We start from the raw sequence: 27,577 nt of genomic DNA on the forward strand, positions 1-27,577 counted from the left end.
TCTATACAATGGAATACTATGCAGCTGTTAGAAAGAATGAGGTCATGACGTTTGCATATAAGTGGATCAGCACAGAAAGTATTATGCTAAGTGAAATGAGTCAGAAAGAGAGAGACAGACATAGAAAGATTGCACTCATCTGTGGAATATAGAATAATAGACTATAAGACTAACACCCAAGAATAGTAGAAATAAGTACCAGGAGGTTGTCTCCATGGCTTGGAGGCTGGTCTTTCATTCTGGGCAACTCAGAGAAGGGAACACCAAGTAAAATGTGGTTAGAGGTCATGTGGGGGAAAGATGATGCGGGCCGAATATAGACTAGAGACTGAACACAATGGCCACTCAACACCTTTATTGCAAACCACAACACCTAATCAGAGAGAGAGAGAACAAAAGGGAATACCCTGCCATAGTGGCAGTGTGGGGTGGGGGGAGACGGGACTGGGGAGGGGGGGAGGGATGTTGGGTTTACTGGTGGGGGAGAATGGGCACTGGTGAAGGGATGGGTTATCAAACTTTGTAAGGGAGAAACATGAGCACAAAAATGTATAAATCTGTAACTGTACCCTCATGTTGATTCACTAATTAAAAATAAACTATTAATTAAAAAAAACTTTAATGTAGAATACAGGTTATTTTCTAGCCTAAAGAAACATAGAGCAATTAACCTGATGTTCAATAATGCAGCCCCATGTTTTTTTTTTTTCTGGAAGCAAAATATAAATCAAACTAGATTGTGTTACATAGTTACATTCAGTTTATTCATATATATTAGTCACACCTATTTTTTGAAACTTAACATGAATACCATACAATTAACCTAAGGGGTAGAAGAGGAAGTTTTTCTGTATATTCATAAAAGCTGTGAAACCATCACCACACCATGTAATATTATGTTTTTACTCCCCCTAAGGAAACCATATACCCAGGAACAGTTAATTCCCACTCTCATCCCCCCCACCCTTTATCACTTGTTCCAACCCTAGGCAATATTTTTTTCAGCTTTTTGTATCTATCAATTTTTCTATATTGAGAATTTCATATAAATGAATTACATAATATCTGTCCTTTTTTTGGGGAGATGGGGGCCAAATACTTTCAGAATAATGTGAAGTATGAGTATTTACTTTTTATTACAAAATAACATTGTTGTCTGGATATACATTTTGTGTTCTTTTTGTTAAGAACATAATGTATTTAATATCATATACATATCTTTATGAAGCTTATATTTTCATTCTCTTAGATATATACTTAGAAGTAAAATTTTTATCAGCACCACACTCTAACCAACTGAGCTAACTGGCCACCGTTACAAGTGGAATTTCTAGGCCGTGTTACGTTGTGGTCATTTCAAGAAAGAACCAAGGACCTCAGAGACAGTACAACAGGTAAGGGTCTTGCCTTGCACTTAAGCTGACCAGGGTTTGATCCTTAGTGTCACATATAGTCCCCTCAGCACAGTAGGAGGAGTAAGCCCTGAGTACTGCTGGCTGTACCCCTAAGTCGCTCAAAAGTACTAACCATTTTCCAAAGCAGGGGTACCATTCTGTATTTCCAGTATAATGAGAATTTTTATTTCTCCACATAATTTATGAGCCTGCTATCCTTTTTATTCTAGACATCCTAGAACATAAAAAGTGGTATCTTCTAGTTTAGGTTTGTATTTTCTTAATGCCTAATATTGAACATTTTTTACTTGGCCTTTCAAACACCTTCTTTGGTAAACCTGTTTTGGGCCACACCCAGCTATGCACCGAACCTGATCACTGGCATGATAAACAAGTGTTTTAACTTTTGTACTATCTTCTCTGGCCCCTGGTAAAATGTTTCCCATATGCTCTATACACTTTTCAATTGCACTGTTTACCCACATGTTGCTGAATTAAGATTCCTTAGTATATTCTGAATAAAAATCCATTATCCAATATATAATTTGCAATCATTTTCCCATTTGCATTTTGTTACCACTTCACTACTGTTACCTATATGAAAGTTTTAAATATCAATGAATTTTAATTTATTGTATCTTTTGAGACTATAAAACAAAGCTCCCGGAAGCGCACAACAGCTTTCGCACCCGCATGACCTTTTATAATAGTCTAGCCCACTGGTATACAGCACGGGTATTTGGTTTTAACATACTTGCTTGTATTCTCTTATATACATTCTCCATCCTCTTGTAGAACCCGGCAACCTACCAAGAGTATCCTGCCCACACGGCCGAGCCTGGCAAGCTCACCGTGGCATATTCGATATGTCAAATACAGTAACAATAATGGATCTCATTCTAGACCCTGAAAGAATCTCCAAAACAGCACCATTTGGAAGAATGAGTAAAGAGAGGCTGCTGAAATCTCAGGGCTGGGACAAATGGAGACGTTACTGGCGCAAATCGATGAACAACGGGATGACAGTGATACAGGGATCTTTTGTCATTTGTGCCTTCGATACTTTATCTAAAAAATTTACAGCCAAACCAAAGGTCATGACAATCAAAACTCCCATGTTTTCCTCAAAGTTCACCCTTTTAGTATTAAGATGAACTTTCAGGTCTATGATCTATTTCAAGTTAATTTTTCATGTACAGAGTGAGAATCTCCCCCACCCTTTTCTGAGGAGGAATTTTGGCCACACCTGGCTCTGCTCAGGGGTCATCCCTGGTGGGTTCAGTGGACCATATAGAGTGCCAGGGATCAAAAGTGGGTCAGCTGCAAGCTAGGCAAGTGCCCCATCTGCTGCACTATGTCTCTGGCCCAGAATCAAACATTCTTTGTAGGAAAAAAAAAATCACTGGCTATAAATTGTACTTCTAGACTCTGATGACTCTGATCAATACAACAATCCTATGCTGATCAGTGTGGTTTGTTTTCTAATGTTAGGGATCAAACCCAGAGTTTTAAACATAAAAGACAAGTGCTCTATCACTGAGCTATACATCCCTGGCTGATCACTGTAGTTCTGTAGTGGATTTGAGATTAGGACATGTGAGTTCTACCAATTTGCCGTATTCTAAAATTGTTTTGCTACTTAGGGTGCCTTGAATTTTCAAAAGGGATGCTGGGAACAGAGCCTCGGTTAGCTACATGCAAAGCAAACACCCTACCCAGCAGTACTATTGCTCCTACCCCTATGAAGCATTTTTATTGGAGTATTTCAATTCCTCCTTAATGGAAAGTTGTTTTTTTTTTTAAAAAAAATTTCATTTTATTACAAATGCATTTCTATTCTTATACTCTTGAGTCTCTGGGTAGTTTTTTTTTTTATTTTTTTAAATTTTTATTTTATTAATGAATCACCATGAGGTACAGTTACAGACTTACAAACTTTCGTGCTTACATTTCAGTTATACAATGATCGAGTACCCATCTCTTCACTAGTGCCCATTCTCCACCACCAATGATCCCAGTGTCCCTCCCACCACTCCCACCCCATCCCCCTCTGTGGCAGGGCATTCCCTTTTGCTCTCTCTCTCCTTATTGGTGCTGTGGTTTGCAACAGAGGTATTGAGTGGCCATCATTTGGTCTATAGTTTACTTTCAGCACCTTCCATCTCGAGGAAAGTTTTTCTTAGTTTCATGCTTAGATTGCTCACCACTGTAGTGCACAATTATTACAAAACTGTTCTGTGTTCCAGCTGAATTCACTTAATCATTATTCTAATAATTTTGAATATTTCTTAGAATTTTCTATATACAACTTGTACTGTCATCTTCAAACTGAGATTATTTTACTCTTTTTTTGGGAGGAGGGCTCCCTCCTGGTTGAGAAACCAGGCTGACAATCAATGTGAGGATTCAAGGGTGTGATGTTGCTGGGCCCTGTGCAGGGGTACCAGAGGTTACGTGGGCTGCCTGGCAGTAACTGGGTCTTTCAAGGCCAATGCCTGGTGGTACTCGGGGACCATGCAGTGCCAGGCTCAACCTGGGATCAGCTTCCCACAAGGTATATCCTGTATCTCTGCTCCTATTGTACTATTCTTTTGCAATATGAATACCTTTGGTTTCTTTTTTCCTTTTTCTTTCACTTTTTTTTTACAGCTTTTCTCCCTAACTGCCAAGGCTGGAACCTTTTGTACAATGTTAAATACAATTATTGAGAATGGACATACTTACCTTGTTCTGATTTTACGGGGAAAACTGGGCATACTTGTACCCATGAAGTAAAATGCTAGTGGTATACTCTTGTTATGCTGGAAGTTTTCTTCTATTCTTCTAACTGGTTGGGTATTTTTAATCATGAGTCAAAGGCTTAGTGAGGGGTATTTGTGATCATGCCATTCAACTGCTTATTCTGCATAACATTAATTGATTTCAGGATATTAAGCCAACAGTGTTCCCCTGAGGTAAATCTCACAGGGTAACAATCTAGTAAGCAGCTAATATATGCTTCTGGATTTGGTTTGTAAATATTTTGAGAAAGAAGAAAGTGCTAAAAGGTTCAACCTTTAAAAACATGTCAGTAATCTCTTATACCAGGGTTTAATGGCTTCAGGATGAAATATAACAGTCTTCACACACTCTCCTCCAAGGAAATTTTTGGATCATTTTTTAGTGGATTATTCATAACAAGCAATACAAAATAAATTATTAAGCATCTGCATTTGGGGCAGGCTGCATTTGGTGTGGGGAAAATTCAAAATAATGATGATGGTAAGGTATAATGGTGGTAGGTTTGGTGTTAGAATATTGAATGTAATAAATTATTGTGACAGTTATAAAAATAAAAAGATATTTTTAAAAATCTGTGACCTCAAAGACAAGGTACACAACTCCACTATAAAGTAGTAGTAATAAGGACCAGAGAGATAGTACAGGAAGTAGCACTTGCCTTGCATTTATTAAAATCTGAATGGAATATTAGCACTATATGTGTTCCCCTGATAATTTAAAAGTGCACAGGGCCCAAGGGATAGTTCAATAGACTAGAGCACATGTTTTGCACGAAGGAGCCTTGGTACAATCCTTGGCATCACAAAGCCAGGAGTAACCTCTAACCAATGAGCTCTTAGTAGCCTCTAAGCACCAGTTCGTGTCGCTCAAGAACAAAAAAGTAAACAAAATCTCCACATATTTGTGAATTCTTCCCATTCCTCATACTACTAATTTTTAACTTAATTTCAAGTGGTGAAAACATGCTTTGTACAGATACAATCCTTTCAAATTTATTTATGGCACTCTATATGGTCTCTTTAGGAGTTTTTATAGGGCTGAGTGTTCTACAGATGTCTATTAGATCTAGTTTAATCAGAATTGTCTGAATTTATTAAAGCTGCATATTGATATGTCCAGCTATTACTCGTGAAATACTTTACCCTTCAATTTGGTTGGATTTTATTTCAGGCATTTTGAAGCCTTAACATACTGATTATGTCTTCCTGATAGACTGACCTTTCACCATTAGAGACTATTCTTTTCTCTCTAGTTCACTGAAGTCTATTTCTGCAATCTCTGATACCACTTTTAGAGGATGTTGTCTTCTGCGGGACATGGGGAGCAGGGGCAGGTTGTATCACACTGGGCTGTGCTTGGAGCTAACTCCTGTTGATGTTTAGTGAACCATATGTTGTAACAGGGATTAAAGCAGGACTGGCTGTATATAAAGCAAGTGGCTTACTTAGCCCACTGTACTATCTCACCAGCCCAAGGATGCTGCCTTGAGTATGCATAGTCTCTGTATCTATTAGGAATGACTGGGTTCAGGTGAACTCTCTAGCAGTTTCTTTCTTGTCTTTCCTTTAGAAGATTATGGCTGTTGATCTTTCTTTTAGTGATGCCACAGACAACTAGTGGTTAGCCCTCACTCATCGTTCTACTGTCTTACCGCTTCCTCGAACAAAAATCATACCACTTTCTGACTTAATAAAAGTAGAACCTCTTTGCAGGGATGGGGTGTTGTCAGCCAGTCTTCCACTTCCTCTAGAATCAGGAGTTTACTAGCCTCCTCTAAATTGTTTGCAACATTTTTTTGCAAGCTCTGTACCAAAGAAAGTCAGCCTTCTGGAGAGAGCTGCAGTGCTAAACTGCCTTCTTCCCCCAGAAAAAAATCTTTGTGCCACTGCCCAGAAGTAGGGCTGTTAGTGACCCACTTCTTAGTGACATATGTGCTCTGTGAGTAAAGTGCTGATGACCTGCTCCTCCTGGCATGAAAGTTTTGCCTTATGAATGAGGCCCAGTCTAGAGACCACTGGGGACCCATGTTCTAGTCTGCTGGGTCTGGAGTATATTACCACTCTGAGAAAAGACAAGTGAAAGGAGCTCAAAGCCTTTGTACCTTATAGAGGTAGAAGAAAGTTTCTGCAATACGGGCTAAGGGTGTAACTCAGTGGTAGAGCACAGAGGCCTTGGGTCCAATATCTAGTGCCCCCCCTTCCCATATAGCAACATCAACTGAGAGTCAAAGTTAGAAGATATGAGACATTACCAGTTTGCCCATCCTGCTCAACATTAAGCAGAGATCAAAAGGATTGTCAGGCGAGGTCTTGCCTCAAACACCATCCATGAGCAGATAATTCTCCATTTGGTATATGTTCAAGATATTTCCAGAGTTTAAATGGTTGTTTCAATATGATTTTTACCAAATAAATGGCTGTTTTCCTACTTGTATTGAGAATAACCAATGGAAAGTGTAACACAAAAATAATAATTTTTTCAGCTGCATGCAGTCACCAAGTTAAAATATTTAATAGTGAGGGCCGCAGAGAACGGAGAGAGTACTTCCCCAGGCTCAATCCCTGGAATTCCATTATGTTCCCCTGAGCACTAACAGGAGTAATACCTGGGTATAGAGCCCAGAATAACTTTTGAGCATTGCTGGGTGTGGCCCCAAAACAAAAACAAGAAAAGCAAGCTCGGCTTTGAGTTGAAATAAAAATATTTAACGATGAATCAACAAAACATTCATTGCTTATCCTCACTCACTGCACATATATAAACCAAAATGAACTGAATCACCATAATGTTGGTATATGACCATCAGAGGCATAAAGCAAACAGGTAGGAAATAAAAGAATTTTTGTCATTCCCCTTCCTCATGACTAAATTCCAGAGAGTCACTATGCAAATCTAAATAATAATAATAACAATAATAATAATAATAATAACAATAACTTGACATACTCTTCTATAAGCACAAATCCACATTTTTTCCCACTTATTATAAAAATTTCTATCTCCTATGAGTTTTTTTCCTTAAGAATTAAGAAATTAACTGATCTACCAAGACTGGCTCCTAGCCACAGATGTTTCTGTCACATCAGGATAGCCTGTTTTTTAAAAGTACATATCCTTAGAACATATTCCCAGAGGTTTCAAATTCTATAGCTCTGAGGTCTGTGATTCTGTTTTTAAAAATTTCTATCCTTATTGGGGGCTGGAGTGATAGCACAGCGGGTAGGGCGTTTGCCTTGCACGCAGCTGACCCGGGTTCGAATCCCAGCATCCCATATGGTCCCCTGAGCACCGCCAGCCGGGTGTGACCCAAAAAGCAAATAAATAAATAAATAAATATTTTTTAAAAACTTCTATCCTTAATAAAGAGTTATAAATGAAAGCAGGATAGTGGGGAGGAAGGGAGGTGGGAGCACAAAAGATTATAGCTCCAGTTTATTTTTATTTCCGTGATATCACCAACAACCCCAAAAGTGTCCTGTATATCTCTGTCTCTTTCAAAGGTCTACAATATTTACTTAATGGAATTATGTCTTAAATTTCATTAATATAAGCAACAGTATCATGTACCTTATCCAGAGAATCAATTTAAAGATTATGAAGTCTACTGTTATTTTAAAGTCAATCTAGATTAAAGATCACTTTATTACTTTTCTATGTTAAGCAAGGGCTGTCATATTTAGAATTAAAATCTTGCCAAAGCTGTGAAATGTGCTAATACAGACATTACAAGATTTTTTCTCCCTGAGAAAATATGTAGCAGAGAAATATGTTAAGAAAGTGCTATAAAACTATATAACCTTTGCTCTTAAAGAGAGTTATAAGGGGCCAGAGAGATAGTAGAGGGTAGGGTCTTTGTCTTGCAAGTGGACAACTCGGGTTCAATCTCCAGCATTCCTTACAGTACCCCAAGCCCCTCCAGAAGCAATTCCTGAGTACAGAGCTAGGAGTAACCCTTGAGAACCACCAGGTGTGACCCCCAAACCACTCCCTCCAAAATAAGAGTGTTATAAATTGTATCAGATGTCTAAGTATGATTACCAATTAAAAGTAAATAAAGAACATTTTCTTTCTCATCACTTTTCAAATAATTTCTATCATATAGTTAGCCATAATTTGGGAGACAGCTCAACAGGCTGAACCAGGAGGCCGAGTTCAATTTCCTGAACACTGAGCATCACAAGTATATCCCTGAACACTGCCAGGTGTGTCCCCAATTAAACAAATAAATTATAAATAAAGTCATAATTTATACTTAGACTACCCAGTTTCTTGCTACTGGGTTCTTGCTATAAAATTATGTTAGTATGTCTGTTGAAGATTCTCATATTACTTTAGTATAGATTATTAAAAGTGAAAACATGCATGAAACTATTTTTTCTTTCCTGAAACACACTATCAAACTTATTTTGCTTAATATGTTACCCTTCTGTCCCACCCAAGTTGTAGATAACTGTAACTGCAAGATTCATCTTTTCTTCTGTGAACTATTGCATTTATCTGTCACTGGATGTCTGGATTGTTTCCATATCCTGGCTATTGTACTTAGCTCCACAATGAACACAGGTGTACATGTCATTTTAAATTAAAGTTCAAAATGTATTATGGGGGTAAATGCCAAGAAACAGAATCACTTCTATCATTTCTATGACACAACAGGTCATTGGAAGTTCTGAACTTTTCAAAATAAAGTATTATAAAAGTAGAAAGGACAAAAGAACCCTACTTTTCTCCTACAAGTTAGACCTCCCATTTTTCTTTCATCCTCTCCTCCATAATTCCCAGCTGCCTTGAATTAAATTATATTTACATAAAAGTTGCTTTGACATACAGTTAAAGAGCAAACAAATCACAAAGTAAAATATGGAATTACATTTGAAATCTTTTCTTAATATCTCAGTAATTTGATTAAAATATTCCAAACAAAATGAGAGAAATTTTCTGTTAAGGGTCAGATATCAACATTTTAAGCTTTTTAACTACAGAAATGTTTCATTTGTCCTTTTCCAAAAATCAAAATACAAATATAGAAACCAACTCTTTAGCTTGCACATATTATAAAAATAGGACACAAATCACTGACTACAATAGAATTATTGATTTTCTTCCAATAATTGTTATAAAAAATAGTTCTCATGGTTCCTGAAACGTAAAGTCATTGAATAAAGAAGATAGCATAATTATGTTTGCATAAAATCTAGTTCTTAGGAATATAAGTAATTAATAAAGTTAAAGTAATAAATAATGATTAACATCAAGGTTTTTTTTTTTGTAACTCCCAATTTTGTTGCCTAGTAAGTTTGCTTATTTGTGAGGCTAAGAGGAGGTACTGTTACAGTTGCTTATTACAACCACAGTAAAAGAACTGGAATAATAATGACAAGTTTCACTTGAGAAAAGTAAAATGGTCTGTGTCTCAAGAGTACAGCATAAAACTAGAAGGGTGACATTTTAGTCATCCCTGTCTATATTCAAGACTATTCCCACCCTGTACCTGGATTTTGCAAACAAATATTATTTTGAGATCATACCATATGGAATAGAGAATCTGTGAGACAGAAGCATGTGTTTGCATGCAAGTTTGTCATGTTAGAAAGGCCAACCCAAGATCACCAGCTTCAGCTATGGCTATGTCCGCTACCCATGGCTTACTGACATTTCCAGCAATGAGCTAAAAAGAACTGACAAGATGCAACTTATTGATTTAAAGGCCACATTCTCCTATGTCTTATTATTTTAAATGCCAGCGTGTCTCAAGAAAAATATCTCCACCATTTTAAATGCTTGTGCTCTTTAAGGTCAGTTATCTAAGACGAAATGGTAGTTTGTGTAAATTAGTGCTTTAACACTAACACAAAATAAACTGTTATACTTAATGTAATTTTTACTGTATCCCTTCAATGTTACCTTCAATTCTTAGCAGACTACTACATTAATGGATAGGAAGGCAACAAATTTTTAAGCTTGAATACACACCAAGAGTTAAATATGATATTAAAAATGTCTAACACACCTACCATGAATAACTCTTATCAATTTATCTGATAGTTACCTTGGGTCATGAAAATAAATCCTAAAGTATAAGTGACAGACAACTACTATTACAGTCACGTTAAATTCAACAGTATTTACAACCATAGCAACTGAGCTTTATCACCTCGCACCAGAGAATGGTCTTTACATCTAAAAAATGAAACTGAGATGGCAAGCATTCTGCCACTGTTGGCTGAAATGTAAACTGGTTCAGCCTCTATGAAAAACAGTACAGAGACTTCTAAAAAAAAATTAAGGAGCCAAAGTGACAGTACAGCATATAGGATATTTTCCCTTAATACAGTCAACCTGGATTCAATTCCCAGCACCCCTTATGATCTCCCACAGCTTGACAGGAATGCAGAGCCAGGAGTAAGCCTGAGCCATGCTAGATGTGGCCCCAAACAAACAAAGTATTAAAAGAGAGGCTAAGAAAGTACATTATGTAAGGTGCTGGTTTTGCACACATCCAACCTGATCGTTGGTACCACATATGGTTTCCCACACCTCATCAGCAGTGATCCTTTGAGCACATAGACAGGATTAAACCCTGAGCACAGCTGGGTATAACCCCCAGCTCTCCCTTCAAATATTTAAACTAGAACTACCAAATTATCTAGTAATTGCTAGATTAGGCATCTATTTACATCAAGGCAAATATCTACAAAACATCTACATCTAAAAACTAGAAGGCAAAAGATATATGTAGCCTATGTTGTGCTATTTACAACAGCCAAGATCTGAAAGCAATTCAACTGTTCCACAACAGATGAAAGTTGTGTGAAAGTCAGTATAAACACACAATGGAATATTAGCTGTGAGGAAAAAAAATGAGGTCTTGCCTTTTGTTAAAATATAGACAGAACTGAAGGGTATCATACTAACAGGAGACAAATATCCAATAATATCATTCATAAGTAGTATATAAACAAATAAAGCAAGTGAACAGACAATGTCCATGCAAACAAATCTTTGCACTTTGATTACAAAACAGAAGTTTCTAAAGCAAAAGAGTAAAATGAGAGTAAGGGGGAGGTCTGATGGGACAGTTGTGCAGAGATAATGGCACATTATTGGTGGATATGGCACCATAACACAGTACACTTTACACATGAAATTTTTACCTCTTGTAGACCAATTTCCTCAACACATTTATGTATGTGTATGCATGTGTATAAACCCTATGTATCTAAGAATACAATACACATTATATATATATATATATATATATTTTGCTTTTTGGGTCACACCCGGCAATGCACAGGGGTCATTCCTGGCTCATGCACTCAGGAATTACCCCTGGCGGTGCTCAGGGGACCATATGGGATGCTGGGATTTGAACCTGGGTCAACCGCGTGCAAGGCAAATGCCTTACCCGCTGTGCTATCACTCCAGCCCCAATAAACATAATATAAAGGCAACCGACAACATGGAAGAAAATATTTGCAAATCAGTTATCTGATGATAAAAATAATATACGGAAAGAATTCTCATAATTCAACGATAAAAATTTTTAAATGCACAAAGGACTAAGTTCTTCAAAGAACACTTGAGTTATTAGTAAGCATGAGAGAAAAATGTTCAATTTCACTAATCACTAGGGAAATGCATAAAAACCTCACAATGACATGTCACAGCCATTAGGATGACCACTATAATTCAAAAAGAAGACGACGGTGGGCTGGGGAGATTACTGACCGCACACTTTGTGTGGGGAGGACTATGGGGAAAAAAGGGGCCCAGATTCTAACCTCAGGAGAGCATGTTTCCCCTAAGCAGAGCCGAGGGCAAACCCCCAAGCACCAAGTCACAAGTATCACTAAGTGTGCCTCCCCCACAAAAAAACCAATCCTGATCATTCGGTAGTCAGATATTTAATGGGATCCTGAACTGAGCACTCATTCGGTGTCAAGCTGCTTTTCTTAATCTTTTAAAATATCTAAATAAAAAGCCTCTTGATTTTTTTTTGTTTTTTTTTTATTTTGCTTTTTGGGTCACACCTGGCAATGCACAGGGGTCACTCCTGGCTCTGCACTCAGGAATCACCCCTGGCGGTGCTCAGGGGACCATATGGGATGCTGGGATTAGAACCCGGGTCGGCTGCGTGCAAGGCAAACGCCCTACCCGCTGTGCTATCGCTCCAGCCCCTAAAAAGCCTCTTGAAACACAACAAAATTAGGTCTCACGATTTGGATTTCTTTTTGGAGAGGAGGAAGGTTTGGGCAATACCTGGCTGTGCTCAGAGGATCCCAGGGATCAAACCCTGGTTAGTGGCATGACAGGCAATCACCTTGTGTAATGTGCTACCTCTCCAGCCCCAGACTGTATATGTATATATTTTAAACTCAGAATATTGTAAAGTGCAGATCAACAATTGTTTTACTAATCACTAAGGTGAATCTCCTGTTTTATTTTCAAAAAACTTATTTTATATATTCACCTAAGTATTTCAAGCTTTACGATGCCTGCTTTATTGATCCTATCAGCTTCTGTATTTACTTCCCTCTATTTTCTAGATATCAGATCAATGTTTCTAACAGCTTTTCCAAACTCAATCTAGATGTCTCACCAAGCCAATTTCCAAGATTCTAAACTCATACTCGATGCTGCCACCTATTGGCTCTTACCATATCAAACATTTCCTTTTTCAAAAAAAAAATCTTAAAGTAGCCTTAAAGTATTACTAGTTAACCAACCCCAGAGACCAGATTTAATTTTGAGATTCTAATTCTTCTCAGATGAGATGCTCCAAATCCCTGTGATGCTTCAGAACAGTTATTTTAACAAAACCTAAGATATTTACTTGACAATTTATGTTTCTAAAGTCTTTCTGCTCCTATTTTCCATTATAAACGCAGTGGCTGTCTTTGGAAAAAGGAAAAAAAAAAAGACAAAAAATGCCAAAGAAAGAAAAAGAATGCCAAAGACAGGTAATGAAGTGGTAATGAAGTAAAACAATTTCTTCAGAATTAGCTGAATTGTCAAATAAAGGAAGATTCTCTAGTGAGAAAGCCATACAGAGATTATGTAACTATAAATAGTAAGAACAATTTTTTTTTTCTTTTTGGGTCACACCCAGAAATGCACAGGGGTCACTCCTGGCTCATGCACTCAGGAATCACCCCTGGCGGTGCTCAGGTGACCATATGGGATGCTGGGATTTGAACCCGGGTCGCCCTCGTGCAAGGCAAACGCCCTACCCGCTGTGCTATCGCTCCAGCCCCAAGAACAATTTTTTTTAAGAACAGTTGTTTTGATGCTAAATTATCCCATATCATGCTAATTCTAAAATAGTGCTTCTAAAAATAGTCATGTAATATTTTATCTCCATACAAGCAATGGAAAACTCTTATTACAAGGGTATCTTACAATCAATTATGTATATGGAATTTTCTTCACAAACATATCCTAAAGGGGGATAATTAATGGTTGCTCCTTCAAGTCCAGTTTCTCAACTTTTCACTGGCAATGGTGTCCTTCTGACTTTGTTTCTATCTTGTGGGTTCACTTCATGTCCTACTGGTTGGCTCCCTAATCTCATGCCATGGCCCTATTCATGAAATTCTGCCCCCTTGAAATAATCTGGGGCCCACAGGGGAACCGAGAAAATGCTATTCTACACAAGCATCTACTGAATGACTTGCTCAATACTCAACCTGTACATATGTGGATCACACACAACTTTATATGTGGTTGCTTAATTTTCTTATCTTTCTCAAATCACATTAAATTTCAAGATACTTCCCTCCTTAATTCAATGAGAACACTGTCCCAGAGAGTCACCGCTTTTTTCATGTAGTAAAAAAAAATTCAAAAAATAGGCAGCACATAAACCTGCTTTTAGATCTTAAAGCTACTTATTTAACAATGGCAAATACTGATTCAGTGGCTACACACTGGGGTACAAAGATACCTTCAAATTTGACAAAAGGGGCTAGAGAGATAATACAGCAGGTAGAGCACTTTCTTTGCACAGAGCAAACCTGGTTTGATCCTAGAATCCCATATGGTCCCCTGGGCCCACCAGGAGTAACCCCTGAGCATCACTGGGGTGTGGCCCGAAAATCAGACAATCCCAAAATAAACAGACCAAAAAACCCCTAATTACAAAAAATAGAATTCAACAATATGGTCAGAAACCCAAAGATTCAAAGACGCCAGGAGAGATAGCTGAAAGGATTGAGAGCATGCTTTCCATGAGGTACTGTGTATTGAACCTAGTACCTCACAGTACTCAGAGCATTACAGTCCTCAGAGATGTGCTTCCCCCCAAGAAAAAATTGTTTCAGTGACAAAAAAGGATGAAAAAAGGGGGCAGAATACTGACAACCAGTACAGGTAATATTTACTACAACTGTTAAGTATAGTATATGAAAAATTATAAGAGTATACTTATATTTAAGAGCATACTCTTATTTCATATAAGAGAATAAAAAAGTTAAAGAACACCTAAACAATTCAGGGGAAGAAGGGTGGCTTCAATTAAGAGTAAGTGCAAGGGGGTGGAAGCCAGAGTGATAGTACTGTAGGTAGGATGCTTGCCTTGCAGGTGGCCAACCCAGTTCAATCCTTGGAACACATATGGTTCCCCCTAACATGAAGTGATCACTGAATCCAGAGTCAGGACTAAGCCCTCAACACCGATAGGTGTCGCTCAAAGTACAGAACAAAAACAGAAGAAAGGAATTTAGAGCTATGGAGAATAGCTATAGAGAACAGATCCATGTAATAAATGAAAATATGGTGTTTAATCAAATGATCAAACCAGTTTAATGCAAACACAATTATACAGAACACTGGTAGAGCAGAATTAAGACTGTGGAAGATGCTAATGAATTCAGAAGACAATAACAAAGTCATTGGAGACTGAGTATAGGGTAACGTTTCCATACTATTTGTAGAACGAGGGGCAGGGCAGGTTGTACAGTGGTTTACTCTTGCAGTGGTGTATAAGCACTAAAGAAAACTGAGAGACTAATTATGAATTACTTTAGATGCTAATCATCTGAACAACTGTGACAGGTGAAGAAAGGAAGAAATTGAAAGAACCTGGCTGGCCTGATGTTAGAAATATACAATGAAGAGATAAGAATAAAAATGTTGGGGCTAGAGCCATAGCTCAGCGGAGAGGGTGTTTGCCTTGCACACGGCCGACCTGGGTTGACTCCCAGCATCCCATATGGTCACCCGAGCACCACCAGGAGTAATTCCTGAGTGCATGAGCCAGGAGTAACCCTTGTGCATCGCTGGGTGTGACCCAAAAAGAAAAAAAGAAAAAAAAACAGAAAGAAAAGAATAAAAATGTTTTCCAAAACTTTAGTACAAAAGTTCTCATTAATTATCTGGCCTACTATCCTCTTGTCACACACACAAAAAAATCCATCATTAGTACCCTTCCACATAGAAATTTTCCTTCTTCACACAAAATTAGTCCCAATTGTATTGGCCGCAACATCTGCACCACCCTGAATCTTTCTGAGGAATGGGGGTCCCTTCCGCTAGGTTTTGTCTACTTTGGGAAAAACTATATTAAAGCAAAAAACATAAGAACTATAAAAAGAAACAAAAAGCTATTATTAATAGAAGTTTCTATTCTTAGACCAAAATTCTGTTTAATTGCACAAAGCAATAAAACAGAAACCTAATAAAACAAATCCAATAAAACCCATTTTTCAACTGAATATAAACACTCATGCTCAAATACAACAAAAAAAACCCATTTTACACTAAAGCTTTTTATAAGTCAGAGTTCATCATAAATCTACAAGAATTACTGATCCAGATCTGTTACTATTCTTTCTATACACATACCTCATTACATAATGATCATACAATTTATGTTTAAAATAAGCACAACAGTTTGAGACATAATTATTCTGCCTATTGCATGCTAGGAAATAGATTCCTAAATAGCTAACCAACACACTGAAAACAGTCTAAATTGAAAAACTGAGTCACCACCAAATACTAAATGAAACAAAATCATACATTCCTTTTTGGAAACATCTTCCAAAGTAATAAAATCTTGAAAAACTAAAATCTACTGAGTAAAATACCATTCTAGCCAAGTGTCACAAGATTCTTGATTACCTTTACTTTATCTCTTCTCAAGCAACAAAAAAGACAATTTTCATCGAAAGTCCAATCAGAAATGCTTTCAGGTTCACAGTCTACAAAAAAACAGTAGGAATGACAAATTAATAGTCACAAAGCATTTTTTGAGAAAACAAATGAAAATCAATTTCAAAAATATTATTTAATACACAAAAACCCTTACCAATGGACAGGTTCCCTGTCTTAAAATTTTTAATAATTATTCATTAATGTACCATCATACATGTATATTTAACAAAGATTACATGAATATAGCTGCAATACATGAAAATTAGAAAATAAATTCATTAAGGCTTAAGTCAGTATGCACCCTAAACACTAAAATGCCAGAAAAAAAAATTTAATACCTTTAAATAAACTGAGATCTTTTAATAATGCAGGTCCAAACAGCCCTTCAAGAATACTTTCAAACCCTGAAAAGATGAAAAAGAAATCCATTATTATAATATTCTCTATAGCAATTTAGCATTAATTTGTGACGAATGAAAAGATTTATTTAATTCCAGTTCTCAAGAATTTGCAGATGATTATTTAAGGGATACTGAGGAAAGAGTGTCAATGACAAATCTAACAGGCATATTTGCATTTTGTCAATGATTAAGAGTCGATACAAATTCAGAACACATTCAAACATGAAGTATGCAACACTCGGGTTCTCTTAACCATCTTACAAAATCACAAATACTTCTTAATATAAAGTCTTACTCCCCCTTTTTTTTGGGGGGGTCACACCTGGCGATGCACAGGGATTACTCCTGGCTCATGCACTCAGGAATTACTCCTGGTGGTGCTCGGTGGACCATATGGGATGCTGGGAATCGAACCCAGGTCGGCTGCGTGCAAGGCAAATGCCCTACCCGCTGGGCTATCTAAACGCCCTACCAGCTTGCTCCAGTCCCATCTTACTCCCAATTTTTAAAAGGCACCATTCCCAGTGAAAGAATCAAAGTGATTCAAAATTTCCATAATATTCTGGTTATGCTACATGTCAGATCTGTAAATACCAACCTTAAAAAAAGGTAAGCTGATATTTTACAAAGCAATCTGCATTACGGATGAAAAAAAATCACTGCGTAATATTCTATTAGGACTGGGGCAGCGTACAGAGGGTTGGGTGGCTTGCCTTGCAGGCGGCAGAGCCAGGTTGATCCCAGGCATCCCATGAGGGTGGTGCGTGTGTGCTTTCAGTTTTTATTTTTTTTATTAGTGAATCACTGTGAGGGTACAGTTACAGATTTACACATTTTTGTGCTTGTGTTTCTGCATACAATGTTTGAGAACCCATCTCTCCACCAGTGCCCATTCTGCATACAATGTTCGAGAAACCATCCCTCCACCAGTGCCCATTCTGCAAGGAGTAACTCTTAAGCCCACCCCCCCTGGAAAAAAAAGACCTTTGTAATTATTTCACATTGACAGATATTTTGGTTCCCTTATGAAAGGCAGAATCCAGTAATTACATATATACAAAAGAGAAGTCAAGTATGTCTATACGTTAATAATTAAGCTATAAACAACTACCAGTATGAAAAATAAATTTTTTAAAATCTGATTATTTCAAATACCACTGATGAACTCAATGTCATGGGGGTTGGAGAGACAATACAGCGGTAAGGACACTTGCCCTGCTCTCAGCAGACCTGGGTTCAATCTCCAGCACCCCATATGGTCCCACACGCTCTGAGCACTCACTGCAGGGTGTGGTCCCAGAACACAGAACACTCTTTAGTAGAATAAGAAACAAAAGTGATTTAAGATTATACCTTTGTAAAACATTCTACCAGAAATAGTAGATTTGAGGAGAGGTTCCCAAACTGATTTTCATGGACTTGTTTGGGAACTCAGTTACATAAAATCTGTGAATCCACTAAGTAAGCGTGACCTTTAGAAAGAAGATTGATATAATTTATGTATTTAAGTACGTGCTACATTTCTAATGCAAAGAAAGAAATGTCATTGTAATTAATACAAAAAGTGTTTCTGTGGGACCAGATAGTACAGTGAGTAGGGTGCTTGCCTTGCATGCAGCTGACTCGGGTTCGATCGGCAACATTCCATATATGATCCCCTAGGGTCACCACCAGGAGCTATCAAAATGATGCACTAACAAAATAAAATTAATCTGTGAGGCAAATGAGAGGTTATCTCATTTGATAACCTATTTTATTATCTGACAACTACAATTAAAACACCTTCCACTAAAATTATTAAGGCCTCCCCTCAAGTTAGGGTGGAAAAGGCTATGGGATGAAAGTTTTGAAGATGGGGAAGTGGTAGTAAGAGATGAATGGATAGGAATTGCTAACTGTCTACTGTATCTGCAAACTATTCTTAGTACCTTTAAAAAAAGATAAATCACATAATCTGCCAGCTTAAAGCCCTCAAGCCCCCTACTCCAAAGAAATTCTCACTTAATATTTACAACAATTAAATCATCTTGAAAGTACAATACACAAATAGCTAAAGGAAATTATTGGTGATCTCAAGAACAGATGTAATATGTTTTTATCTTGGTTTATAAGAAACTATAACAAATTCCAACTCTGCATGCTTACCACAGTTGTTTCTTTAAAAAAAAAAAGAAAAATGCTAATATGACAGAAAATACTGAGAAAGTAAAAGCAAATAAATGCTTTGGGAAATATTTAAAAATCAAAAGAGGTGAGAAAACAGTGGCAAAATTCCTTACATTTGTGATGACCTGGGTTCAATTGCAGGCACACAAAAATAAATGGGGGAGAGGGACTCACAAAAAACATCAAAAAGGAAAAAAGGAAAAGAAACCCCCCCAAAAAATAGCCATGGATGCAAAGATTCTTGGCCAAAATAGTAACTACAAAGCCATAGTTTTCATTTACAACTGCAACAATACACTTACAAATACTCCTGATTGGACAATGTAAGGTTTTATTTTGCTATCCTGTTAAAAAGGATTTAATCTCAGTTTTATTAATATTAAATATTGAATTTAGCAGTTGCTTAGCAACAAGGAATGTCTCATGCTATGCTTGACATTAACAAAAGGCAAATAAAAGAAGAACCAATGTATTCAAAATTTATACCATGATTTCACACAAAAGTCATAAAGATCAATACCAAAATGCCATGAAAAACTACACAGACTGAAAAGGACAACTGTGCCATTATATTCAATTACAAAAATATTTCCCTGATGTATCTATTTTCCAAACAATTCCTATACAATTGTTCTTAAAGCTGGTTTCTTCCTTGTTACAATATGTATTGTTTTCAGACTGTATTCCTAAAGCAGTTCTTTGATAATGCCTTTATTCAGAAAAACCTGACTTTGCAGAACATAAACAAAAAACAAATTTCTACATCTAAACAATCAAAGGTGCTTATAACCTAACTTCAACAAATCTTTATAGCAAACTTACTACCCAGAACTTTCCTGCTCATTTCACAGCTCCAGCAAGGTTGCCTTCTAATGTATCCGATTATTATTTCTACTTCCTATAAGGAGTTTTCTCAAGCCTTTGCATGTCACCTTTGCATAAACAGATCTTATCCTTCAAGGCACTTTTCCAACAAATATTTACTCCTTTATATAGCAGACACTATAACTGATGAGCTTCTACCACCCAGGTCCAGCTGCAGACACTGTCTGGGAAGTGGTGGGCAGACATCCTGCCAGCTCTTAAAAGGCTTCAGTTTCAACAGAATTTCCTTAACACTGCCCTCTCGCAGTAACCGTAAATTGCCTTCTATTCTCCTGACACAAGCAAGCACTGTTTATGCAAATATTCTGTAATGTAAAATTTGGCATGGGCTATCTAAACTTTTTTCTTTAATAGGTTATTCTTAGCTTTCCAAGGAGATTAAAAGCTCCAGGAAGGTCTTGCTGTTTTCCACAATTTCTCTACTTACTAGCTAGGGCTCTACATATCTGGTTTTTGGCTTCTGTTATTATCATATAGCTCACAAAAACAACATGAACAATGGAAATTTCTCTTTTTTCCCCCCCTCTTTAATCTACACCATAATCTCTCCTATCTCTTCCATTTTCATGCCAATAGGGGAAAACCACGTTATGAAAAGCAATATGATAGGAACACATACATAAGAAATTGTGCTTATTACATATTGTATTATATAAAAGGAAGACTGAAAAACTGATTTATGAATCTTGGAACCCATTCCTTTGAGAGAACCAATACAGAAACAACCTAAGAAACACAGAAGAATTAAAAGAAACTTATGAACTTCTTTAATTAGCAAATTTTAGATAAAAGTCCTTTGGATATCTACTTATAAACTTGATTCTGGAGAATTTAGATAGGACCAACAGCATCTGAAGTTCTTGACTTCAAACTCAGCTTTATTTTTGCTCTAGCTATCTTGGTGTATCATAAAACCAAAAGCAGCTTGCCCTCTTGTCTGCGTTGCCCCTTGAACAAGGATCTTGCTTGCTTGTCTCGTTTCTTAGCTTGCTTGCTCTTTCAATTAAACATTCTCTCTTGAACATATATATGTATTCCTTTCTTTTCCCCCGGTTCACAAATCTTTCTAAATAAACTTTGTTTAATAAAAACTATCTTACATCACTTGAAAACAAACAAACCCAAAGGCAACTGGATGAATTTCTATAAAGAAATGAGTTTTAGCAGACTCCTGTCATTCCTCAAGGCAGTCTATCTTACTCACTGACATTCATTAAGAGTTTCTCTCCGTGGCAAGAGATAGGACAGGGGATAAGGGCACACAAGCAGCTTGACCCGGTTTGGTCTGCATAACAAATCATTCCCTGAGCACTGCTAGGAGGAGCGGCACCTAAATATCACTGATTATAGCCCCTTTTCCAGTAAAAAGTTGCTGTCTTCTAGAGAGTCCTGCTCCGGGCCCATGTGATCTGATGGCCCCACATATACCCTCAGAATTATTTAGTACAATCCTGATGGAAAAAAACAGCTGTCCATTTATAGACGAGGTAGAAATCTAGTAATACTAATGATCCAAACTGCAACAGAATATAGAAATATACAAGAGGATAAGGGAGGTAGCTCAGTGGTGGTACATCATATATCTTGCATGTGAGAAGCCCTGGATTTGAATCTCAATATTAGGGAGGGAAAAAATGGTGGGGGAGGGGGGAACAACCAACTAGATCTAAAGAATAATATTTCTATGAGCCTACAAAGAGTACTTAAATAGATTAACACAATTATTTAGTATTTACAGTATTATGAATATTATTCTTTTAAAGGATAAGTACAAGAACTGAAGACATTACAGAGGTAAGGCACTTGGCCTTGCATGCTGCCACCCCAGTTTGAGCCCTAAACCCAGTTTTATCCCTGTCACCATATGATTCCCCATATGACCAGGAGTGATCGCTGAGACAGAGTCATAACTAGTCCCTAAGCACTGCTGGCCATAGTCCTCAAACAGACAAATAAAGAGGTAAACACAATACCATCCCCCTCGCCCCCTCTTGCTCTAAGGGTGCTGAGGGTTACTCCAGGCTCTGTAATCAGAGTTGATCCTGGTCATGCTCAGGAGACCATCTCACACCAGGGATCAAACCTGAGCCTCCTGCATACAACGCATGTACTCAGCTATTTTTTTTAAGTTACTTTTTTTTTTTAAATTTTAAATTGAATTACCATGATATACATTTACAAAGCTATCATGTTTGAGTTTCAATAACACAATGATCAAACACCCATCCCTCCAACCAGTGTACATCCTCCACCACCACTGTCCCCAGTATATCCCTTTCCAACCTTCCCCCGCCTCCATGGCAGTCAACTTCCCCCATATTCTCTCTCTACTTTGGGGCATGATGGTTTGCAATACTGATACTGAGAGGTTATCACTTTTGATCTTTTATCTACTTTCAGCACACATCTCCCATCCTGAACAATGCCTCCAACCATCATTATCTTAGTCCCTTCTCTATTTCAGCTGCCTTCTCCCCCAGCTCATGAGACAGGCTTCCAACTACGCAGCAATATTCTTGGCCCATGTGTCTACTATCCTTGGGTGTCAATCTCATATTATTTTATATTCCACAAATGAGTGCAGTCCTTCTAATTCTGTCCCTCTCTTTCTGACTCATTTCACTTGGCATGATATTCTCCATGTCCTTCCACTTATAAGCAAATTTCATGACTTCATCTCTCCTTAACAGCTGCACAGTATTTCGTTGTGTAGATGTATGGAAGTTTCTTTAACCAGTTGTCTGTTCTCGGGCACTTGGGTTGTTTCCAGATTCTGCTATTGTGAACAGTGTGCAATGAACATACAGGTGCAGAAGTCATTTCTACTGTACTTTTTTGCACCTTCGGGCTATATCCCAGAAGTGGTTATTGCAGGGCCATACGGAAGCTCAATTTTTGAAGTTTTTGAAGGAATACCCATATTGTTTTCCCAAAAGGCTGAACCAGTCAGCATTCCCACCAACATGTACTCAGCTGTTTATGCTGTATCTCCAGACCCAAAATATGCATAGGCAGGATCATAGTTACTAATCTCTGATATGACAAAGAAATGAAGATCTGGGGATAAAATCCTGGTAGAGCAATTGCCTTCCATGTTTGAGACCCTGGGTTCAATTTACAGCACCACCAAAAAGAAAAGGATAAAAGAGTAAAGAATATACAGATATAGTCTTTCTGTCATGGGCTTTTCCATGGAGAAAGACAGACAAGGACTAAACAAAACCCTAAAATAAATATAATTTGGATTCAGGAAGACAGCTCAAAGGGCTGAAAAGCATGTGCTGGATACAAAGGAGTTCTACATCTCATCACCTGCGTTGTCCGGTTCTCTGAGCACTGAGTCAGGAGTGGTCCCTAAGCACTGCCAGACCAAAACTTTCACTGTCACTGTCATCCCGTTGCTCATAGATTTGTTCGAGCGGGCACCAGTAACGTCTCTCATTGTGAGACTTATTGTTACTGTTTTTGGCATATTGAATATGCCACGGGTAGCTTGCCAGGTTCTCCGAGAGGGGCGGAGGAATCGAACACAGGGTGGCCTCATGAAAGGCAAACGCCCTACCTCTGTGCTTGCTCCAGCCCAACCAAAAATTTAAAAAGGGAAAAAAGTAGGCTTGAGTATATTTCCTTAAATTATTTTGTGTAGTTGATAAATACAAATCACCAGAGGAAAAAAGAACAAGAATAAAAAATCAAGCTAAGGATGGAGTCTTGGTATAGTGCATGCTTTGCAATTCGATTCTAGGTACCACCAGGCCAACACACACACACACACACACACACACACACACACAGTGTGACACTATTATAACCACTGAATAACATAATTGAGTACTACAGCCCTAAAGACCCTCTCAACACTGCTGGACCCTAACCAGTCTGGGAAAATAATCAAAACAGTCATAAGAAAAAGAACTCAAATGATTTGATTGAATAGTTTTAGGATGAAATTTTAAGTTTTAGGATGAAATTTTGATACAAGCTTGCACATTGTATCAAAATATATAATTTAAAAACAATCATGTGGGACCATATACAGCAACAGTATAATGGATAGGGCACTTGCCTTCCACAAAGAAGCCTGAGGTTCAATCCCTGGCACCCCATATGGCCCCAAGTCCCACCAGCAGGAGTGATCCTCAAGCACAGAGCCAGGAGTAAGCCCTAAACATGGCCAGGCATAACCAAAAACAAGCAATAAAACCCCACAAAACTAGCCAACCACGGAGTAAATTTAAATTTCTCAACTCAGTTTTATTTATTTAGGAAGATTTTTGGTAATCATTATGTAAAGAGAAAAAAAATGTAGAGACATAGATTAAAATGCTTCAATAAGTTAGTTAAAATTTATCAAAAGTTAAAATTAGGGCCATAATGATAGTACCATGCATACACTAACCGAGGTTTGATCCCTGGTACCCAATGTGGTCTGCACCCTGCCAGGTATGATCCCTGAGCAGTCAGGAATAACGCCTGAATACCACCAGGTGTAGCAAAAAAAGAAAAAGAACTCCTAATTTTCTATTCCTCTTACTACCTTCAAGATCTCTCTAGGCCACCATCTTCACCAAAATTTATCCTACTGCTGCCAAGTTCTTTCATCTTCTCTGTTTTAAATGCTATTAATGATTTTCCACTGACATACTGAAGACTTTAGTCTTGGATGGAAGCAAGATGAGTGAGGATTAGACACAATCTTTTCAGTCTCTTGTCACCGCTTTCTTTCATATACACTGCATATACCGGCCATAGTAATTTATCAATCATTACATATTAATCTTTCAAAGTCTTTTGTCCTTTAACCTATTATGTTACCTGCAGTCTCAATCTAATTCATTGGTATTTCTTACCTCACCCCACAAATTCCAGGCAAAGTTCAAAACAACCTCACCAGTGATAAAACTGTATTATTTATAAACTAGGAGATTTTATCTACTGATTTTTGAACAAAAAACTAGAGTCCATATACCTCTTCTCTTTAAATTAGCCTAGCCTAGTCCTAAACATCAGCCAATAAATGTTGACTGTGGGGCCTGAGAAAAAGTTCAAAGGGCTAGTACAAGGAAACCCAGGTTTACTCACGGGCACTGCATATATCGTCTCCTGAATACTGCTGGGAGTGATGCACCATGTCAGAAATAGCCCCTGAGCTACTGGACGTGGTCCCAAAATTTAAAAAAAATGTTTTTACATAAAAGGGCCAAATAAGTAACTCACTGGGTTACAGCGCATGCTTTGCACACAGGAGACTTAAGTGTCACATGGGCTCCACATACTGCAAGGAGTGATGCCCATACACTCCCAGGTGTGGCCACCAAATAAAACAAAATGATAAAAGAACGTAAACACACCCTTCCCAATTCCCATATTCCTCTTTTTACAGGATGGCTTAAGATCTTTTTAATAGAGATCTTACATTCAGCAGGTCCTGGGGCTGGGGTGGTGGGGAGGCCCTCATCTGATGAAACCCTGCTGGTTCAGTACTCCACCAGGGTGGGGTGCTGCTCAGGGGCCACCTGCATGGCGCTCAAAGGGGCCAGGCAGTGCCAGTGATCAAACTCATGCTACGACTTGAGCTATTCCCCTGGTTTGGTGCTTTGAGATTTTATAATGACTCTACTTTTTGTGTCTGACATCCTGAAGATCAAATTAAAAGAAAGGTAATTTATGTATTATGGAAAAATGATGGCTTTTCTGTCCTTACTCAACCAAGTTCTCTGCCAACTATAAACTAAAACCAAACTATAATTAAGGCTTGCTTTGTTGGCCCCTAAACAGAGATGACAAAATCCAGTTTATGAAAAGCTGTAATCAGAACAAAAACAAAAATATGTTAGAAAGCAAAGTTCTAAATATTGGTGGTATTAATAATTTAAAGAGTGGAAAGGAGTATGTACTGAGTAGCTGGAACATCGTCAAAATAATTTGGTATTGTTTTATTTATGTACATATTATTATAAATAAGATTTCAAAATGTTTAATCAAGATTTCAAAATGTTTAATCAAAATCACAATAGTAGCTACAGAAATACTTAAGTCAGATAAATTTAATTCACTCAAAATCCAAGGTCAGTATGAGTTTATTTTTTTCTATTACATCAAACTGTCTTTGGGAGAGTAATTATGCTTGCAAAGAAGCCATTTAAATACAAATCTGAAGTTGATCTGAACAAATCGATTACGCCAGTTCACAATCTGTGGGCCTCATTTCCTTAGAGGACCCAGTCATTAACAGGTCAGTAATCTTGCATGAGCACTGTTCATACATGAAATAAAAATGTGACCATATATGCAGCCACTGGGCTGGAGCGATAGCACAGCGGGTAGGACATCTGCTTTGCACACGGCCGACCGGGGTTCGATTCCTCCGCCCCTCTCGGAGAGCCTGGCAAGCTATCAAGAGTATCTCGCACACACAGCAGTGCCTGGAAATACCCGTGGCGTATTCGATATGCCAAAAACAGTAGCAACAAGTCTCACAATGGAGACGTTACTGGTGCCCGCTTGAGCAAATAGATGAGCAAGGGATGACAGCAATGACACGTGGCTTCTAGTTTCCAAACTTTTTTTTTTTCCTTTTTGGATCACACCTGGTGATGCACAAGGATTACTCCTGGCTCTGAACTCAGAAATTACTCCTGGCAGTGCTCAGGGGACCATATCGGATGCTGGGAGTTAAGGCAAATGCCCTACCCGCTGTGCTATCGCTCCAGCCCCTAGATTTTATTTTCTGTGAACAAAATTTATTTCTTTATAAGTACTCAAAAATCATGTGCTGGAGTAGGACATTTGCCTAGCATGAGGTCAACCAGGTTCAATCCCTGATATTCCTTATGGTCCCCCAAACCCACAAGGAATGATTTCTGAACACAGAGCCAAGAGTAAGCCCTGAACACTGCTGAATGTGGATTAAAAACCAAAAAATCCCAAAGCACTCAAAATCTGTTAAGAGTGTCATTAAGTCTCTCTCTCCCCTTGTTTCCTCTCCCCAATCCTTTCCTTTCTCCTTCCCAGCTTCCTTTGGGCCAAATCCTTTGGGCTGGGACTACTCCAAGTTCTATGTACAAGGGAACCACAAGGTTGTAAGGACTGAGCATGGATCTCCTGAAAGAAAAACAAGCACTAAAGTCCTTTGAGTTTTCTCCCTAGTCCTAGATGAAAACCTAAAGCTACTAAAAATAATACACAACGTGGAATAGCATTGTTCTGCCATGTCAGGAACTGAACCCAAGCCCCACACATATAGACAAGTGCTCTACTGATGATCAACATCCCTGATTCATTGGTTTTGGGTTTTTTGGATTACATGACTTTGAGGGTGTTAGGTACACTCAGCAGTTTCCAGGAGCTACTTCAGGTATAGTGCCCAGGTTACTCCTAGTGCCAGGAGACTAGGCAGTGCCAGGAATCAAACAAGGGGCTCTTAGATGCAAAGAAAAGCATATGCCCCTTCAAGCTGTATGTCCAGCCTCACTTTCTGTTTCTGAGTAAAACAACAACAAAACAACAAAACAATTATAAACCTTCTATTAGTTTCTGAGTCTCCTTCTTTGAGGCGGGCTATAGAAATTTAAGAGTCAACCAAGAGTCAGGCACTAAATATGTAGCTGTAAATAATAACAGATGAAACTTTCATTGTGGCAACAGAAGCAGAGGATACACATGATGATGTGCATCTTAAGGATAAGTATAACGAGTAATGGTAGAAGAATATAGCACAATAAGGGGATAACATGGAAGTGTGATAAATCCTGACACGGAAAAAAAAGTAGTGGAGAGGGACTTAGGGAAACTTTT

General features: G+C 38.0%; 1 protein-coding gene across 6 annotated transcripts in view; it reads right to left on the reverse strand.

Annotated features, from left to right (window-relative positions):
• Positions 1 to 27,577, reverse strand: part of LCOR (ligand dependent nuclear receptor corepressor) — a 111,697-nt gene that overhangs the window by 50,033 nt on the left and 34,087 nt on the right. For 5 of the 6 annotated variants that reach the window (XM_055118753.1, XM_055118755.1, XM_055118756.1 and 2 more), the window contains 2 exons: positions 16,667 to 16,732; positions 16,296 to 16,375 (listed from right to left, as the gene is read on the reverse strand). The exons of the other annotated variant lie outside the window; for it this stretch is intronic. In XM_055118753.1, the coding sequence (XP_054974728.1) occupies positions 16,296 to 16,375; positions 16,667 to 16,732 (146 nt within the window). The remainder of the gene's footprint in view (positions 1 to 16,295; positions 16,376 to 16,666; positions 16,733 to 27,577) is intronic. 6 annotated transcript variants of the gene reach the window in all.

Source organism: Sorex araneus, chromosome 11, assembly GCF_027595985.1.
Source record: "Sorex araneus isolate mSorAra2 chromosome 11, mSorAra2.pri, whole genome shotgun sequence".
NCBI classification, from domain to species: domain Eukaryota; kingdom Metazoa; phylum Chordata; class Mammalia; order Eulipotyphla; family Soricidae; genus Sorex; species Sorex araneus.